General features: G+C 53.7%; 6 protein-coding genes across 6 annotated transcripts; 1 reads left to right on the forward strand and 5 right to left on the reverse strand.

Annotated features, from left to right (window-relative positions):
- Positions 1-1,813: 1,813 nt before the first annotated feature.
- CORC01_13880 (beta-glucosidase) lies at positions 1,814-3,747 on the reverse strand (the record flags this gene model as incomplete). Its single annotated transcript, XM_022625495.1, has 2 exons — positions 1,814-3,471; positions 3,579-3,747. The coding sequence occupies 2 exons, from the start codon at positions 3,745-3,747 to the stop codon at positions 1,814-1,816; spliced, it is 1,827 nt and encodes a 608-aa protein (XP_022467981.1).
- Positions 3,748-4,596: 849 nt separating this feature from the next.
- On the reverse strand, positions 4,597-4,692 carry CORC01_13881 (uncharacterized protein; the record flags this gene model as incomplete). The annotated part of the gene is made up of 1 exon (XM_022625496.1): positions 4,597-4,692. One exon carries the CDS (start codon positions 4,690-4,692, stop codon positions 4,597-4,599), a length of 96 nt encoding a protein of 31 aa, XP_022467982.1.
- A 3,735-nt stretch (positions 4,693-8,427) lies between these two features.
- Positions 8,428-8,877, forward strand: CORC01_13882 (uncharacterized protein; the record flags this gene model as incomplete). The annotated part of the gene is made up of 1 exon (XM_022625497.1): positions 8,428-8,877. One exon carries the CDS (start codon positions 8,428-8,430, stop codon positions 8,875-8,877), a length of 450 nt encoding a protein of 149 aa, XP_022467983.1.
- A 239-nt stretch (positions 8,878-9,116) lies between these two features.
- Positions 9,117-13,702, reverse strand: CORC01_13883 (vacuolar protein sorting/targeting protein PEP1; the record flags this gene model as incomplete). The annotated part of the gene is made up of 2 exons (XM_022625498.1): positions 9,117-9,753; positions 9,810-13,702. The coding sequence occupies 2 exons, from the start codon at positions 13,700-13,702 to the stop codon at positions 9,117-9,119; spliced, it is 4,530 nt and encodes a 1,509-aa protein (XP_022467984.1).
- Positions 13,703-16,007: 2,305 nt separating this feature from the next.
- On the reverse strand, positions 16,008-16,634 carry CORC01_13884 (uncharacterized protein; the record flags this gene model as incomplete). The annotated part of the gene is made up of 1 exon (XM_022625499.1): positions 16,008-16,634. One exon carries the CDS (start codon positions 16,632-16,634, stop codon positions 16,008-16,010), a length of 627 nt encoding a protein of 208 aa, XP_022467985.1.
- Positions 16,635-17,741: 1,107 nt separating this feature from the next.
- CORC01_13885 (uncharacterized protein) lies at positions 17,742-17,963 on the reverse strand (the record flags this gene model as incomplete). Its single annotated transcript, XM_022625500.1, has 1 exon — positions 17,742-17,963. The coding sequence occupies one exon, from the start codon at positions 17,961-17,963 to the stop codon at positions 17,742-17,744; it is 222 nt and encodes a 73-aa protein (XP_022467986.1).
- Between the last annotated feature and the right edge of the window lie 196 nt (positions 17,964-18,159).

The following is an 18,159-nucleotide window of genomic DNA, read 5'->3' on the forward strand; positions in this document are numbered from 1 at the left end:
ATTCTCTCTCTCTCTCTCTCTCTCTCTCTCTCTCTCTCTCTCTCTCTCTTTCTCTCCCTCTTTCTCCCTCTCTTCCGCGGCGTGGTATAGATCTATTTCCTCATGTTTTTCTCTATGTTTTCTGTTTTTGCTTCTTTTGCGGTGTGTTCTCTTTTCTTCTTGCTTTGGTCGTGTGCTCTCTTGGTTCTGTTTTGCTTTGTCTCTGTCACTTCGTGCTGCTCGTGTTTGTTTTCCTGAGAATTTTTCTGGTAAGCATTACTTTGGTACGGGGCATGCGGATACACATATTTTCTCTTGACATGATGGATGAAACCTTGGATCCGAATCAGCATTATGGCTTCATGTTCTGGGGAGCTGGCTTTTTACACACGCTTGGTCTGTTTATTAGATGACGGAGGGGGGGGAGCGGGGCCGGGGTTTCATGAATGGGGGCGATGAAGGCCATCAACCCATTCATGTGGGGATGTGAAGGGGGCCCGGAATATATCCTGATAAAGGCTTTGATGAAATACCATCTATATCATGACTGCTTTGTACGTGTTTTTTTTTTTCAAGGTTGTTGACCTCCCTTTCCCTCCTCTACCACCTCCACATTGGTCATGCAGTCTGAGCGAAACGGTAAAGAGGCAAGGAGGTTGTTTCAATGATGATGAGGAAGGAGTCTAACGCCGGGAAGGATATTTGAACATGTATGTCGATTCTTGCTTGGGCACAGGTCGCCCTTTTGCTCGTTGTTGTTCTTTGTCAGATGGAAAGACAAAAGAGGAGGATGAAATTGGGGCATGATCTATGTACTCATCTTTTCTTTAGGTCGCTTGGCCGATAAAATTCATTGTATTTGACACGAAACATACAGGGTGTGAATTCGGGTTGCAAATAATCTCAAGTAAGTTGGTAGCTGAGGTATATGGTTTGTTGAAAAGTAGCTAGCGGCACGTCCTAAGCCGGTCAGAATTGGCTGAGTTTGGCACGGACCAATGGTTCGGATGAAGAAAGTCGGGGGAACTGAAGGGGAACAAAGGGATGACAGACGACCCCAACTGTACAAAGTAACTTTACCTCCGCGCCAACGCTTAATACTTCTATCGTCTACTAGGTAGATATAGAGATAGATGTGCGACAAGAGCCGCATTAAACTTTATGCTTGTTCTGAGTGCCTATTGTCCCTCGCCCTTGACGTGTTCAGTAAATACGCACGCGGTATAGAGGGGTTTGCGTCTTCATTTTCGAAGGCGTGCAGAGGAAGGACAATCGCATCCTGAGGGGCCAAGGCACACACATGGGTAGGAAACTCATCAACAATGGGACTTGATCGAGGACACATAAAATTATTAATCAAGGCGTCGAAGCCCCACGACCGATGTACGCGCCCTTGACGGCGTTTCCGAGTTATATATCAAGTTATTTATACAAACATGTGTCAGAGTACTTTGCCCAACCTGCCATACATGAATCAAAGTAGAGCATATATATGTACAGAGATAATTACGCTAGAGGGATATATGTAAATTTCGAGCCCGTATGGAGGAGGGATCACTTGAAGTCCTCGGGTCTGGCCGTGGGTGGGGGGGTATCCAATTGTCATTGTACACTTGAAAGGGAAACGTTGCAAATCGTCTTCGTCAAGGGGCGGTTTTAAAAAAAAACAAGGCCGGCGCCTGTGGTTTTTTCTTTACTCGGTTCATGGGTACACCTCAAGGGCAACGTCGGAGGGGATCTTTATTCGTGCCAAACGTTGGAATTAGAATAATTGATTGGGCTTTAACTTTGTGTTCCGGCTCTTCTTGTCCGTCACCTATGGTGTCATTCGTCTTTAAGAGGAGAAGAGGTCGCCGCAGCCCCAGGTGCGCTCGCATCCGCAGCTGCCAGGGTCCTTCCACTCGTCGTTGTGGAAGGAGAAGAAGACGGTCTTTCCGCCGGCGAGGTCCTTGATGGAGGCGATGGCGGTGGCCTGCTCAGAGGTACCGGGGCAGGCCTTACCGTTGCAGTTACCGCCGGAGGGCCATCCGCACTCGAGGTTGTAGGCGGGCTTGCTGCCGCAGATCTGGGAGCTCTCAAGAAGCTCGATCTGGCCCTTGACAAAGGTACCGGCGTCGGCGGCGGCGGTATCGGCGTTGAAGTAAGGGTGGATCTGACCTCCGACGACGTCGATCACGTCACAGATCTCGGAGATGACGTCCGACTGCTGCCAGACGCCGACGGTCTCGGCGGTGGTGTAGGGACCGGAGTAGCCGGCGGCGGTGATGGTGGCCTTGGTGGAGACGATGAGCTGCTTCAGGGAGCTGGCGGAGCAGCGGCCCTGGAAGATACATTCGTTACCGATGACGACGAGCTCGACCATGCTCCACTTCTTCCAGGCGGTGATGGCGTCGACCTGGTTCTTAACGTCGGCCGAGTTGGGGTCGCAGGACTCCTTGATGAAGATGCCAATGATCATCTGGAGGCCATACTTCTCGCAGGCGGCGCCAACGTTCTCGAGGGTGCTGCAGTCGGTGGAGTAGACACGGACGGTGCGGAAACCGGACTTCTTGATGGTGGAGATGTCGGCATCGACCTGGTCGGCGGTCTTGCAGGATCCAGAGGCATCCTCAGAGAAGGGGGTGTAGGTGATGGCCCAGTGGTCGCCGTTGTTGCCGCCGAGGCCACCGCCGGTAGCGGGGGCGGAAGGGGCAGGGGCGGCAGCAGATGACGTCTCGGCTATGGTGGAGACAGGCTCGGGGGTCACGACGGCGGGGGTCGTGGAAACGGGAGCCGGAGCCGGAGCGGTGGGCGCAGGGGCCTCGTTGGTAGGCTCAGGCTTGGGGGAATCGACGGTGGGCTCAGGCTTGGGGGTCTCGACGGGGGGCTCAGGCTGGGGGGGCGCGGTGGTGGGCGCGGGAGCCGGGCTAGAGGGTGCAGGAGCAACGACGGAGCTGGTGGGAGCCGGGTTCTGGCTGGTGAAAGGGCAGACGACGATAACGTCGGTCTCGACGATGGTGGTCACGACGGGAGGGCGGACGTAGATACCGGGGTTAATCGTGGTGACGACGGGGTAGACGCAGTTGGCCGGGGCAGTCACGGTCGTGATGATGGGAGCGATCGTGTAAGTGCCGGGGGTAGGGCAGACGTAGGTGGTGGTCTCGATGACCTCGGTGACGACGCCGCCACTCGCGGTCCTCTCGGCGACGTACGGGCAGACGACGGTGGTGGCATTGACAACAACGGTTGTGACACCGCCGATGGTGTGAACACCGGCGGGGACCTTGGTGACCTCAGAACCGGCGACCGTGGTGGTCTGGTTCACGGTGAGGGTGGTGGCCGGGAAGCTGTAGATACCCGGAGTAGGGCAGAGCTCAGGGACGGGAGTCGGGACAAGCGCAACAGGCTTCTGGGTGGACGTGGGCTGCTCAGGGGCCTCGGTGATCGCAGGTGCCGATGGCAGGGCGCTGGCGACGGACGTGCTGCTGGAGCTGCTGGGGGGGTTAGGAACCACTGTTGATCGTCAGGTCAGCAAGAAGATCCACTCCAAGCGACGTCCGCCCCAAAACTCAGTAGGGTTACAGAGTGAGGGTGTGGAACGATGAATGGGAGAGACATACGCGTAGGCTCGCCGTAGATGGTGGTGTAGATGGTGGTGCAGCCGGGAACACAGATGGAGGCCTGGTCGGGGCCCCTCTTGAAGAGGTCGGCGTGGGCGTGGGCGTGACGGTGGGCAGCGGCGGTGACACCGGTGAAGGCCGCGGCGGCGGCGAGGATGGAGCCCTTCATGGTGAATTAAGTTGCCTTTTTGGGGGAATTTATGAGTATTATCGACTTGGGAAGCGAGTGCCCGCTAAAAGAGTGAAGCGGTGGTGAAGGTTCGCGAGTAGAGACGAAAGGACGACGAAACTACGTTGACGGCATCAACTCATTTGACGGTGTTTTCGTAAGGAGAGAAAAAGGGAAAGAGAAAGAGGAGGAAAGAAACTGGCGGGACTGGGATGTTATTATTGTGATGGTGGTTAGATTAGGTAGAAGGCTAGTATCCGTACTTTCATGGGTACGACTGTGAGAAGTCTAGCATGTCCCCGGGGGCCCTGGGCCGGGGTGTGTGCGCGACGGTGTGTGTGTGTGCCCACTCCAAGACGGATGAGTGGACAAAGTGCGGGCAGGCCAGCGTCCAATGACCTTACATTGGATGGCATTGGCAGAGGAGGGGACACTGTGTGTGTGTGTGTGTGTGTATTCCTTGATGTGGGTGACACTTGTTTACTAAGTCGAGGAGCAAGTTGTTGATCCCACGGCTGTTGGCTGCGGGTTACAGAGGCAATGGGCAACGTGTAAGAGCAAAGTTGTCTCAACCCAGACTGAGGGGTTTCTGTGGTTGTGTGTGTACGGATACAAGCAGCATCTCGACAACAAACAAGCCCCTGTTCTCGGCAGCAGGTCACAACAGAAGGCTGAGGAACAAGGAGGCAGAGCGGTAGGAGCCAGAAACGAATCTCAGCGTCAAAAGTCCCGGTGGGGTGAGTGTCTGGGGATCTCGGGATCACGGTCAGCAGCCAGGCGGGGAAATGCGAACGGAAGCTGTCGGTTGAGGATCACAACGGAGACGTTGCCATCCGGGGAGAGCTTTGGTCAGGGGCTTGACGGGTCGATACGGGCTGGCAATCTTGACTGCGCTCGCAGTCGAGTCAATGAGATGACAAGAAGCACCTTGTCCACGGTCATCATGAACGACAGACGGCAAGGAAAAGGGAGGCGAAATGGCCATCCCGGTTACGCATAGTTGGGGTATCATTTTGGGCTCTTGGAAGGCGGCAGGCCAAGCAGATGCAGCCCAGAGACGGGCTGGACGGTAAATGAGCGAGTGAAGGAGTGGGCGTCGGCGAGAGAGGGCGAGTCTGGCGAGGTCTGAGGAAGCCGGGGCGAGTCCCCTTGAGTCTGAGTCTTGACCAACCGAATCCACCGTCGACGAAGGTTGCGTTTGATTGACCCAAAATTGATGGCTGGGCAACACTGAACAGACGATTGAGAGACATTGTGTGGTGAAATTGGGCTCGACGTTGTGAGCGTGTGAGCGTGGTTCGAGAAAGAATCCAGTCTGGGCTAGGGGCTCTCGGATAGACCAGTGGCGGAGGGCCAAAAGAAGCAACGAAGAATGATCGGGAGACGGTGAGCACGAGGAGACATAATGGAACCAAACGGGTTTGGAGGTGAAGGCAGAAGAAGGATGCAGCCCGTGACAGGCCGCAGGCGCCGCAGAAGCTAGTGTAGAGGCGGAGCTGCAAGGTACCCGTGGCAGTCCAGTGACTGCAGTCCACTGATTGGGGAGGGATCGGCGGGTGCAGCGGGTGGGGCGAAAGCAAGTTGGACCTTCAGCTTGGAGGGAACCGCAGCTTGCAAGGAAGGAGGCACGGAGGGGAGCCCAGGGGCGAGGGGACTGGTGCGCCCGGGAAATTAGCTAAGCGACATTAGACGCTCTAGTACCAGCCCAGAAAATGAGATGAACCTCCTCCTTTCCGCCAGGGAACCTTCTTTTTCGCGGCCCTAAGCCTCAAGGGGATAACGCCCAGGCCAAGCTTGTTTACTGTAATACTGTGTATCCAAGGTGCGCTAGCCCCGGCCCATTCATGATCCAGGAACCTCACCGTCATTCGCACGGCACCTACCTTGTACACCTCAAGGCTCACCGTCGCGCTGGCCGTTGATTTTTGAGGCGGTTTCCTTGCACCGGTGACCTAAGAGGCTCAGATCTGACGCTGTCCATCTTGCGCATGCCAGCAAGGTCGTTACCTTTGCAAGGCCCTGCCCAGTCAATGCTCTCTCGCTCTCGCTCTCTCATTGGTATCGGGCTAAGTGTGCCGTTCATGCCTGATGACAGTTTATTTTCGTATCGTCCGTCGTCCGTGGATTAACGGAGGGATCATCCAACAAGGATTTATCCTCCTTCTTCTGCAGACTGCATGGACGGTCGAAAAACTGTCACCCGGGCCTCCCGTCTTCCGTACAACTTTCCTGCCCTACGTTGATTGCGATGATGATGATCCGTACGGATTGGGAAAGAAAATGAAATGAAGTTCAAGGCCGAGAAGCCGTTGGTCAATCCATCGGTTTTTTGTCCCAAGCGCGACGATTCCGACGAACCCTCATTACCTCAGCCAATTCCGACTTTCTCACGGATGCTGATGCACCCCGCCATCCCCAGGAGTCTGAACCTCGTGTTCGTGGCTGATCGCCCGGCGCGCTTCGGCGGCAAAATTTAATGTCTGGTCATCTGCGGCCTTTGGTTTCTGGAACTCACGGCTTCTCGAGGGGGGTGTTTGCAATTTGGCAATCTGCAGCGACTTTCGACGGCGCATCACCGAGAGATGATGGTCTCGAGAAGCATCTGGGTGCCTGAGCATGGCATCTCCAATCAGGCATAGCGCTTGACCCGATGATTCGTACCTGCATCTGCCAGATGCAAGGTCCGACCGGAGGCAGAAAATAACCCGACGGCCTACTTTTAGACAACCACCCACATGGACAAAGTCACACTACTAATACGTAGACTATCTGAACCACTAAACTACGCCTCACCAGAGACGGCAAGTCGAAACGCGCCATTGGCCTCGCACTTTAGTATGGCGCGGTAGAGCCATTTGCGATCTGTCTTACTCGCTCTTCTTCTGCCGCAATTTGTCTTACTGTGTGGCAGGATGTCTTTCCAAGTTTCGTGCCAGGCGAGATGGATCTCCAACGGCCGGGGCTTGTTGTTTCTGAAATCTGAACGGTTCTCCCCCGCATGCATTCGTACGGAGCAGAGAGCGTCTTATCTCGGGATACGGGATTTTCAACAGGGTCCGCTGCGAAATGGTGTCGTAAGGTAGTCCGTACCTGCCTCCTCTTCTCGCACGCGGCCACAATGCGTACCTTACCGAGTAGAGGTGCACTACGTCAATGTCCGTGGAAACAAACCTGCTGTGTACAATCTTTCCAAGTCCAACAACATGAATGATTAAGCTCAGCCGTCGCACAAACCCTCTCCACCGCATGCGAGCAGGCCCCGGACGTGCGCAACCGTCTTTTGATCCTTCCGATATAAACGGAAACTGCCAAAATTCCGAAAATAAAGTAAGGTAGCCTCGATTGCTCTGTACTTGTTGCCGCGAAGAAAAACAGGACAGGAACAACTTGGCGGGCCATAGCCACCGCGGGACGAGTGGCGAAGGTACACAAGGTGGTAAGGTACCTTAGAGTACCTTAGCATGCTGTGCTGCACAAGTCTTCCATGTTTAATCACGCTTCATTATGCAACCACTGCACAAAAGCACACGGTCGTCGAATCAGATGTGGACCCCATTTCCCGCGGCCGCAAACCCCCTTTTTTTTTTTTTTTTAACCTTTCCAGCTACTCGCTCTCGAACCTTGACCCTACTCTGCGCTGAACATCCATCTCCGCCTCACCTTCTACTTCCCTCCCCCCCAAGAAAAGATGCCGAGCTGAACCAGACTCTTTTTGGGTGGGACTCGTGATCTCCCTCTCGTATTTCCCCCCCTTCCCGACTCCCGAGAGCATATCTCCAAGGCCAAAGAAGCAAGGTTGGCAACCAACCCCACATCCCAGTCGCTGCACAAATGCATGCAATCATACAGCAGTAACGTGTCTGGTCACTGGCAAAGTGGTTGACCAGAAAGTGATACACACGAACCACCTACGCCAAACCACCCACCACAACAACCAAAAAGATGTCAGCCTACTGCCTATATGATTCATAAATTCTATTAATGCACGACTATTTTCCCCTTTGCTTTTATATAATCCTCCTCTTTTCGATAAGAAAAGAATGGGTGGCGGCATCGGCTAGTCACTGTGAAATTGGAGGGAGTCGAAGGTAGTGAGTGAGTGAAGTTTTGTGTAAATATCATCTTTTTTTTTTTTTGTCAACCACTTGACTAGTGAATCTCGACAAATCCAAATCCGAACCATTCAAACTTCAACCAAACCCGAGAAAAACACTGTGCAGATCTTTTTCCTCAAACTCACACAGTAAAGAACGGCCCAATCTCCCCAGAAATCCTCCGAATTTCCAAAAACGATACAGTGCCAAGGCTGATCCCCAAAAAATGTGAAGACAACGAGGGTTCCAGGCTCGACCCGGACTCGAAACCCTTTTGAGTAAATGATTGGCAGTTCCCCCCTTTCATTTACGGTACGAACAGTACGGATTCCCGTGCTCCATCAGCCCCATTGGCCCGACCACGAGCGGAAAGAACACGATGATATCCGAACGGTAGGATAGGATGGTGAACATGGCAGATCTCTCCAAAATAGCCCAAAAAAATAAAAAGCTTGACCCTTTTTCTTGTTTGCAAATCACTGAGTCCAGCCCATTCGAGATCATCACCCCCTTCCCCCCCTTTTTTTTGGGGGGTCTCCCTAATATGCGTACTTTGCTTATCGTCTTCGTAAAGCTCTCGCCTTTCATGTCCCAGGCCACTCTAAAAGCAACTCGCTCTCGAGATGTGAAAATGGATCATGAAAACCAGACCAGAGACGACTTCATCTCACATCAAGAGCATGGCGACGACTCGTCGCGGTCTCCACCACGGCAAGGTCCCTGGAGGGTGATACTTTGGCACACAGATAGGGGAGGGAGTCCTTGCACCCGGCCGCGGAAATGCCTCTCCTTCACAGAGTCGAGTCCCCCGGCCCGGGGTAGCCGGAAGTATCCGGTCTTTCCGACTCGCGCGAACATCAGTGTCCTGAGACTCCTGACACTGACAGCAATCAGCCAGGCCCAGCAGCTTCTCGGAGCACGAGGCGTCGCCGATCATTTCGGCGCTTTCGCGCTGCTGCCCACTCTCAAGTTCCAGCTAGCGGTCGAAAGATCACGATGCAGGTCAGTTGAGCACCCATTTGAAATCCAACAGTGAGAAGCAAACGGCTTGAAATCAACGCCATGCCTGATAACATAGATATTCTAAGGAAAGAGAGGTCTACCAATATTCTCTTCCGCCTTCGCCTAATCCCCGCGTGCCCAATACCCCTTCCATACCGGAATCCAACAGAAAACAATAGTGTCACAGTATCGATGACTGCCGCATTGCCTCCTCTGATGAACAAAGGCCTTTGCGAGCAGCCACCCGTTTTCTCCCCAGTCATGATAACCCGTTCATACGTCCTCGTCACTATCGTCACCAAGGAGCTCGCCCTCGTCGTCGTCGACAATGTCGTAATCTCCTCTGCCCCGCGCGAAGCTGTCCCTCGTCGTGAACCTGCGGTTGCCCCGCCCATTGAGCCAGCTGCCCCTGCTTCCGCCGCTCACTCTCTCGTAAGCAGAGGTGGCGCGCCTCCACACGGCCGAGGCGACGAGCGGAAGGGCCGCCGCGACGGCAACCACCGCCGACAGGGCAATGACCGGGTACTTGATCCACGGCGCGTCATTGTCCAGGTTCGGCGACTCGCCCAGCCGGATCTGCCCAAATTTGTCGTTCCAATTCTGGTACACCCACCAGCCAATGGCACCTGCGAGCCCGACGGGAATGACAACGGCAAAGAAGATGGCTATGCCAGACGTTCTGCGCCGCCTCTCAAACTCCTCTTCCTTGCCGGCGCAGGCGTGAACGTTGGCCTGCTTGTCGAATTCTTGGCCTCCGTCACATGTGGTGAGCGGGATTCTACGATATCCCGTGGGTTCGTAGTATTCGACAGCGTCCGGGTTTTCCTTGCACCACTGCTCAGCCGACAATGGAGCTTTGCCCTCAACAAGACTGCACTGTTTGTGGCCATCCAACTCAAAGTTGTAGTCGCTGTGAACGAATCATTAGTCACGGTGTACAATACTGACATGTAGGAATATGCTTACCACTCATAGTCGGCCCTGGTGCAAGTGCAGTTTTGGAGTTGGTACAGGTGCTGTACCTTGAGGTCATTGTAACAGTTCGCTTCGTCCTTCTTGCGCAGATACTTCGAGACGTGTCCGAATAGGCAGTCATCGGGTTGCGAGGGGTGCTTGGGCGACCACAGGTAGTAGTCAGAGTCACCGTTCTCGTCATTCTTGCAAGGGCGATCGCTCAGGCCAGTAAAGTCGACGTTGACGGAGAACATCTCGCCACCATCGTCCTTGCACCAGATGAGGAAATTGCGCGAAGCCCCAGAGCGAAGGGTCGAGATGTCCAAGACTGTGACTTCCTTGTCGGTGAAGTCAAATGGCTTCCAGGTCTTGCCCTCGTCCGTAGTGTAGTGAATGGTCTTCGTCTTGACTGGGTTCTCGCGGCTGGCGCGCTGAACAAGGACAACAATGGATCCTTGGTCACCGTACTGCCACGTCCAAGCGCCCTTTTTGACGTTCTTCCAGCTAATGCCAGCATCGGTCGTCATGAAGGTGTCGGCGTCTTTGACGGAGCCCAGATTCGGGCCCACGTTGCCGTAACCAAACATGAGTCCAACCGCGGTAGCAGCTGAGAACGTCTTCTTCTTATCCGCTCGTTCAGTGTAGTGATGAAGGTGCAGCGCACACTTCTCGTCTCCCACGCTGCTACTGCATGAGTAAGATTTGCCATCAACGTCAGCCTTGGGCGGGGGAAGGAAGGTCCATTGAGAACCGTCATTGTGTGAGATTTGGGTTTGGACCTTCTTCGGCTCGTCCCTCTTGTCCTTATTAGCGACAGTATTGATGAGCGCGACACCTTCGAGGCCGGTGATTTTCTCGAAATCCACGTAGTAATCGTCATTGCAGTTGACCGCTTGCGCACTCATGACGTATGAGGTTCCGTTCGAGTTGCTCTTGATGATGCTTCCGTGGCGGCGCCCTTCGGTAGTCTCGGTGGCGACGAATAAGTTTACGGCATGCGTAGAGCTGTCGAGTACGGTGTAGGCATTCTGGTGGCCCACCTTGAAGTTGACAGGGAAGTGTGCTTCAGCATAGCTTACGCCGTCCAAGCTGGCAAGGGCACGAAGGCCATCCTTTTCTTTGTCTTCTGCGGCAACGACGATGAACTCGGCCATGGTAGCAAAGTCCTTGACATCTGACTGGTGGAATTGCTTGTCCTCGTCGAAGAAGTCCTTGCTGGAGACGATGACCTTTGGGTTATCCTTCTCATTGTCCTCGCGCTTGTGGGCAAGGCAAACAACTTGGCGCATATCGCGGAACTTGTAGGCCGAGTGACCGGTGAATTCGCACTTCTGGACGTAGCGCATGGCCGTCTTCCAATTGTCACCGCGATCTCTTGAGATCGACGCCTCCCTGAAGCACTGGTCCTTGCCATCAATCTTCTCGCACTTTTCGCCTACCCAAATGAGCCAGTCCTTCTTGTCGGGGTGGAATGAGAGAGGGTTGCTCGATCCGGGTTTTGTGGGCGCTTCAAAGGAGTGAAAATGCTCGGCGCGATCGATCGTGTACAGGACCTTCTTGGAATCGGTGGTGAAGAATACGGCATCCTTGAAGTAGTAGTGGGGGTAGATGCCGCGCACTTCTTCGTCTTCAAGAATCTTATCCCAAGTCTTGCCATGGTCCTTGGTTCGCCAAATTTGCTTGTCAGCTCGCATGTTGTTTCCAACGTATTCGACCGGTCTGACAAGAATGGTTTCGTCAACCTCAGTGCTCGAGTCGCCCCTCTCCAAGTAGATCTTTTCAAAGTCCTTCAGGTCCGTCTTGAAGACGTGCTGGCTCGCCTTAATCTTGCCGTCGGCAGGGGCACTCGGAGAGCTGATAATATCGGAGCACTTTCGCTCGATTTCATCATCCTTTTGCGCGCCGCTCTTCCGCTTGCAGGTGTTTCCTGGGATCTTGCGCCAGCCCGATGAGCCCTTGAACGTGTCATCTGGCTTGGCATTCTTGCAGGCATTATCAGGCGCGATGATAGGACCGGCCTTCTTGCAGTTGTCACCATCCTTGACGAAGTTGTAGTCGCATTCAAAATCTGCATCCGTACACTCGCAATCTTCAGTGACCGGGACAGGGTCCTTGAATTCCTGCTTCATGAAACAGTCGGCCGTCTTCTTGCGGCGACGGTAAGTCTGCTTGTGGCCCATCAGGCAAGTAGGCTTGCCATCGCTGTCGGGGCGGGCGTGCCAGTCTTCCAAATCATCGTCCTTGCACGTTCGCTCGTGCAGGCCCTCAAAGTCAATCGCAATGATGTTGTACTTAGCATTGTCGCCTCCGGTTCTGCCAACGAGCAGGAACTTCAGACTAGTTGAGTCTTGTGTCGTTGTAATCAGCTCGGGCTTGATTTTAAGGTCATCCGGAAGCGAGGCTGTCTTCCAACTCTCGCCATGGTCCAAAGAGTATCGGAATTCTCCAACATCTTCCTTGTTAGAGTCCTTGACAGCTACCAAGATCGAACCCTGGTCACCGAACTCGTACTTGTGAGGACCATCGAGAGTCTTCTTCCAAGTTACACCTGCATCGTCGGAAACGTATACGTCTCCTTCACCAAACTTGGTCAAAGCCTTGCCCTTGTTACCAATTCCAAGAACAAGTCCGGGGGCGGGGCTGGAAAACACTCTACCGACGTTGTCAAGGTCAGTGACAGAGTGCAACTGCAGCTCGTCGTCGCCGGTCTTCAGGTTGTGGAAGTTTCGACCGTCATCGAATGTGATCTTGGTAACAATTTGTTTCTCCTTCCTTGGGTCCTTCTCAACCTCCTCCCAGTTCTTCACAGTATTGACAATGAAGATGCCCTGGACACCTGTGATTTTCTCAAAGTCGACGTGGCCGCGGGGATTGCGGTTGGTGTGCTCAAGATTCTCAATGAAGAAAGTACCGTTTGAATTACTTGTGAACATGACACCCATCGGGTTCGAAGGTCTTGTGTTCATGACGTCAATCTGGATACTGTAGTTGGTGCTTTCCAAGACGGTGTAAGCCTCCTGATTGATCTTGTGGCCATGGTCGGTGGGGAACATGGCGCGATGCCACTTGATGGTGTCGTCCGTGATGAAGAGGGCCATCTCATCTGTGTTGAGGGATGACGTGGCGACCATCAAGTATTTCTTGACCACAGCCAAGTTGACGACACCCTGCACTCCCCGGTTTGTATCCATGTTCGGTTCGAACTCTTGAATTTTATTGTCAATCTTTTCGAAGTAGTTGTCAGATGCAAAGAGTCGTTGGTCTTCCTTGAAAGGCGAGAAGCTGTCGCGGACGATGCAGAGAATCCTCTGCTTATCGAGGTCGTCCTTGCCAGTGGTGAAGAGGTCCGAGGATTTGGCCCACCAGCATCCCGCACTGTTGAATCGGAGGGGCTTCGCCTTGGACTTGAAGCCATCCGTTGTGTACATGGATACTTCTTCGCAAAAAATGCCAGCGCAGTCCATGCCGTTGAAGATGATGCGATCCGGATCGCCGGCGTGGAAATGGAGTATGTCCTCCCGGAAGGCGCTGGTGCCGGCGACGCTCTCAAACTTCTGCCATGATTTGCCTCTGTCGGACGTCTTCCAGTGTTCTTTGCCTTCGGTAATCACGTAGGCCCGGTTCTTGTCAAAGTCGTGCATCGTGAGCATGTAGGCCTTTTCGCCAGGGACGTCTGAAACCTTGTTCCATGACACGCCCGCATCGTCGGACCGATAAATGTTTCGTTCGGAGACATCGTGGTAGAGGATAGCGTCAGAATCTTCGAAGTAATTCAGATTGATGGGAGGATGCTTGATTGTGGTGACCTTGATTGACGGCTCGTCCTTTGCTTGGACAGCTGCTGTCAAGGTTAAGACAGACAGCAGGATGCGCCACGGGGCGTCAGCCTTGCCCCTAAGCCTCATGTTCGGAGCTTCGTCTGGAAGTTGGTGATCATCAAAAGAAGAGGTTGTCAGAGACGTAAGGGTCGCCAAAAAAGCAATAAGATTCGTCCCGAGGCGGACGTGGGAGACAGCAGGAGGAATCGTACGGGCCAGCCCAGCGGTAATTGACTTAGGTGGTTAACGTGTCGGTTGGAAAGTCGTCGAAGTCAAACACATGTCCGGAGGGAAACGTCAGCGTAGGAGGTATGTTTCGCAGCACGCGAGTCGGGTGGCTAGGTAAGCTTCAGCTCCACCCTAGCTTTGACGCCACACCAGCGCATCAAAAGGCCGCTCGGCCCCCGTGCCCCCCCAATCAGGGCGGCCCCGGTGTGGTGCCGACAGCTGTCTCCCTGGCGGCGGCCTGCTCCCTCGCCCCGCCACCCCTGCACCGTGCCTTTATATAGAATACTTCCCGGCCACCATCGCCGAATAGCAGAGTTGTCATCACTAATTCACGTCAAGTCTTTGAATGGTAAAGTCAGACGGCGATATTGTCGAACTTCGTTAAGGCCTTGATCGGAGGCTTCATTGTGGTCTTGATTGGGGTTCGCAACGGAAGCTGCCGTTATTTCCGGCTCATCCGAAAGTGTAGGCTGCATCATTGTGGCTTCCGGCCGGCAGCATTAAGATTATATGATAACATTAAAGTGAGACTAAAGATTCGCCCAATATGGGTCAAATCCCTATGCCCATCCAGAGTAGCAAACCTTGTGCTTCGGTTTTAGACCAACATCCGTCATCACGTGTCCCAAGTACCGTATATACGACGCCAAAGGCTGTTCGAATATCTTTTAAGTTGGCGACAGAGAGCCACAACAAGGCCCTGCCGTCTGGGAATATTATCAAATATCATGGCATCTTCAGGGGCTTTTCCTGATCAACCCACCGGTTCATAATCAATAAGGTGCCGCCGAAGCTTTCTTTTCTCACGTCATTCCATATCTTGAACAATATCCGTAATTGCACAGATTTATCGGGTGCGTCGAGAAGAAGAAAACTTTTGCAGCATCTCGCTTCCTCTTTCCAACCAGCTTCACTCCAAGGCGAATCCACCTCGAATCTTCCGTTTCGCCACATTGGCTTGAAGAGATGACTGCCAATCCTCTGTTACTGCAACCGACTTATTCCTCTTTGCCATGTAATCTTCTCTATCGAGATAAATGTAGCCAATCTCATCAAACCTCAGGGTGCCGATGCGTAGGCATCGGGTCGGGTGGGCCCGTGCATCTGTCAAACCCCACATGTCCCGGAGCAAATTACGAAAAGACGTGACCAGCCCCCGGCCGAACCCATGGCGCGAACCGGGTATGATCCGGAAAAGATCCCTCTCCACATGGCCTGGCTCCGATCGGTGTCCGGAATAGATGGCTCGGTGTGATCCGGATTAGCGCTGGGTTGGGAGGTGGGTTCTGCCCCTTCCACTTCCGAGTCTCCTTTACGGAACACCAAAGCAATAAAACACACCTGCCAGTGCTACTTTCCTTAGTCGCAGGTGCAGGTGGGCGATGCAACCTGGAGCTTGTATGCGAGATAGCTGAGACGTTTTGCCCCGCAAGTTCAATGCGTTTGAGGACCCGTTATCCGCATCGGCAGCACGCAGGTGGTGGGCGGGTATCTGGTGGATCGAGCACATTGTTGGATTTACCACTGTGCTCTCTTGAATAATATCACATCTAGGTGCCAACGAGACTTTTGTTTTGTGCATCTCAGCAGAAACTTTCTCTTTTCGAAGGCAGACGTGGATGTCTGTTTCTACATCATATTCCGCAATTCCTGAACCAGATTCGTCCATCTGCTGATCCACGCACCATCGCCACGCATTGCACGCCGGATGCACCTTCATGCTAGCAACCGAGCATAGTCATGCCGTGTTTCCATCTCCCAAAGTTCACATTTTTTGACTTCAGGAATGCCCAGGTGGAGACGTGTATTTGAACCCGACGTTGCCGCAAGAGGGTCGGATGTCGTCGGTCAGCGTGGAACTGCTCACCTTGCAAACTCCACGGATCAGACGTATCTCTTATAGCGAGCCAGCCACAGACCACCAGAGCCCGAAACCACCCACTGGCTGCTGGCCAGGTGAGAAAGCTCAGTCTTCATCATATTGGATGTGCTCTATAGATGAGACATCCATTCAATATGCGCGGTGCATGTCGGGCAGAGAGGTTGACGAAGCGGCCTTGGGCCAACATTGACCATGCGGCAGAGCTGGTAGAGAGAGAGAGAGAGAGAGAGAGAAAGAGAGAGGGAGAGAGAGAGAGAGACGCCAGTAGTGCTAATAAAAATGTTAGGCTTCCTTCGACGATTCCTTCGTATTGAAGTCGCCATCGGCTCCATCACTAATTTTGGGTTCTCCTTCGGCATCAAAGCCCAAAGCATCAAGTTCGCGAATGAGCTCGTTTATTTTGATGACCTTGGCGATCTGCTCGGGCAGAAGCGTCTCTCCGCCTTCTTTCTTGTTCTTGAGGTCCTTTGCCTGCTTCAGCTTCTTTTTAAGGTTCCGGGCCTTCTTTTCTCTCTCGACTTCGGGGTCGGCCTCATCAGCCTTGGCATTGTTGCTGTCAACACCGGCCTGCGTTGTATCGTCTCCTTCCTCTTCGCCGGCAGCCTTGGCCTTCTTTCGTGCTTCTCGACGCTTCGCATTCTTATTACTCGCGGCGGAAGAAGAGGCGTCGGGTTTGTCCTCCTTCAAGCCAGTCGCGCCGGGAATACCGCCTCGTGTCGCGCGATCGCGGAACCCTGCGGCAGTACGGTTCTTGTACACTTCGACATCTTCAGGTGGGCGGTAGCCGGGTCGAACTTTGATGGCTTTGCGGACGCTGCCGTCCGCTCGCTTCGACTCGGGGATCTGGCGTTCGCCTGTATCATCCGTGATGATACCCGCGTTTGAGGGTTTTGTAGGTTCGGAAGGCATTTCGTCGGGGAACCTTGACAGCTCAGCAGAGCTGGCCGCAGCAGAAGCTACAAGCTTTCCGGCTGTAGTTGAGGAGCTGCTCAAAACGAAAGCTTCGCAGGTTCGTCACAAGGCTGCGTCGTTCAGGCAGGCTGGGTGCAAGAGCTCAGCGCCGGCCGAAAGCGCTCGGTGACGGCCTTCGGGCGATTGTGCGATGCCGCAACTGGGAGCTTAAGCTCGGTACAAGGGGATGGCGGGGTTCGTGCGTGCAGCTAGGCCGTTTCGTGGAGAGCCGGAGGAGCTGCAGACGTCGGGACAGCGTAATAATCTACCTGCGCTTGTCAATCCGAGATCGCATACAGGGCCGGCTGAAGCCAGGTTTCGATGCGAAGCTACGGTCGATAGCTCTCACGTCAGTTTTGGCTTGGCTGGCGGAGAGAAAGTGAATGTGGAAGCTCCTTGAGGTCGAAACAACCCCTCCTGCGTCGCGCACTGACCATTCTGGGGGCTGAACCTTCTTTCTAGAAACAAGACGCTGATTGGCTGTAAACACATTATCCACTTTGACGGATTCAGGAACACCAGACGAGAGGGCAACCAACAAGGATAGGGTATTGTCAAGTTCCATACGAAATCAACCATCAGCGATCTGTCATGGTAGGTGGGCAAGGAGGAGAGAAGAGGGAGGCAGCCATCGGTTGGTCGATCGGACACACTCTCCCGCGCCTAGAAGCCAGCCGTGAAAGACCGACCAGGTCAGGATGACGCCACGTGTGTCGCATCTTCTGGGCTGATCAGGCCTGCCGGCCACCGGCGTATCTTTCGGTGAGGAGTGAGTAAATGAGAAGTACGGTGCTTTCTGTGCCATCCCATGTTGGCGAATCCTTACCCCTGTGCTGCCAGGTTTTTTCCAGTTTGGTTTGTCTGTCCAGCTGTGCTGTCTCAAAACAAATAGGTCTTGGCAAATGTAATAAATGACAGGGTGTAGTGTGGGCATTCATGCGGCAAGCCGTCCCGTCTGGCCATTGTAAGTTGGCTTCCTCATTGCCCGTTTCAATCAGATCACTATCCACTCGGGCTGCACCCACTCTCTGAGGCGTTAGCTTCTGAAGCAGCATCAACCGCTATCTAGACGCAAAGTATCAGCGTTGCTTGCCCTGCAGACTGTATGGTAGCCAACAAGCCACCTCTCAACGTCCCCAATCGGCATGATGGTGTGGTCGATAGGCGTTTCTCCATCAGGCAACATGATGTATACATACAACATGGCTGAGAGGGAGTGGCACATAGCGCGTCCCACCTCATCATCGGGGAGCTAGACTTCAGACCATTGAAGATCAAGAAACACATACCGCCAAATCCAGTTGGGGAGGTAGGGTAACTTTTCCAACTGCAATGTGTTGCGCTTTGCGACGCTCGCCGACGAAAAGAGAGGGAGAATCAATATCAAGGGGGGTTTCTCAATAATACCAAATAAATGTCGTCCGTACACAGGCGACTTGGCTAAGAAGACACAAGCTTCCCCCCGCCAGTCAAGCTTTCTGGA

The sequence above is a fragment of the Colletotrichum orchidophilum genome (genome assembly GCF_001831195.1).
Source record: "Colletotrichum orchidophilum strain IMI 309357 chromosome Unknown Scaffold_221.1, whole genome shotgun sequence".
NCBI lineage: Eukaryota > Fungi > Ascomycota > Sordariomycetes > Glomerellales > Glomerellaceae > Colletotrichum > Colletotrichum orchidophilum.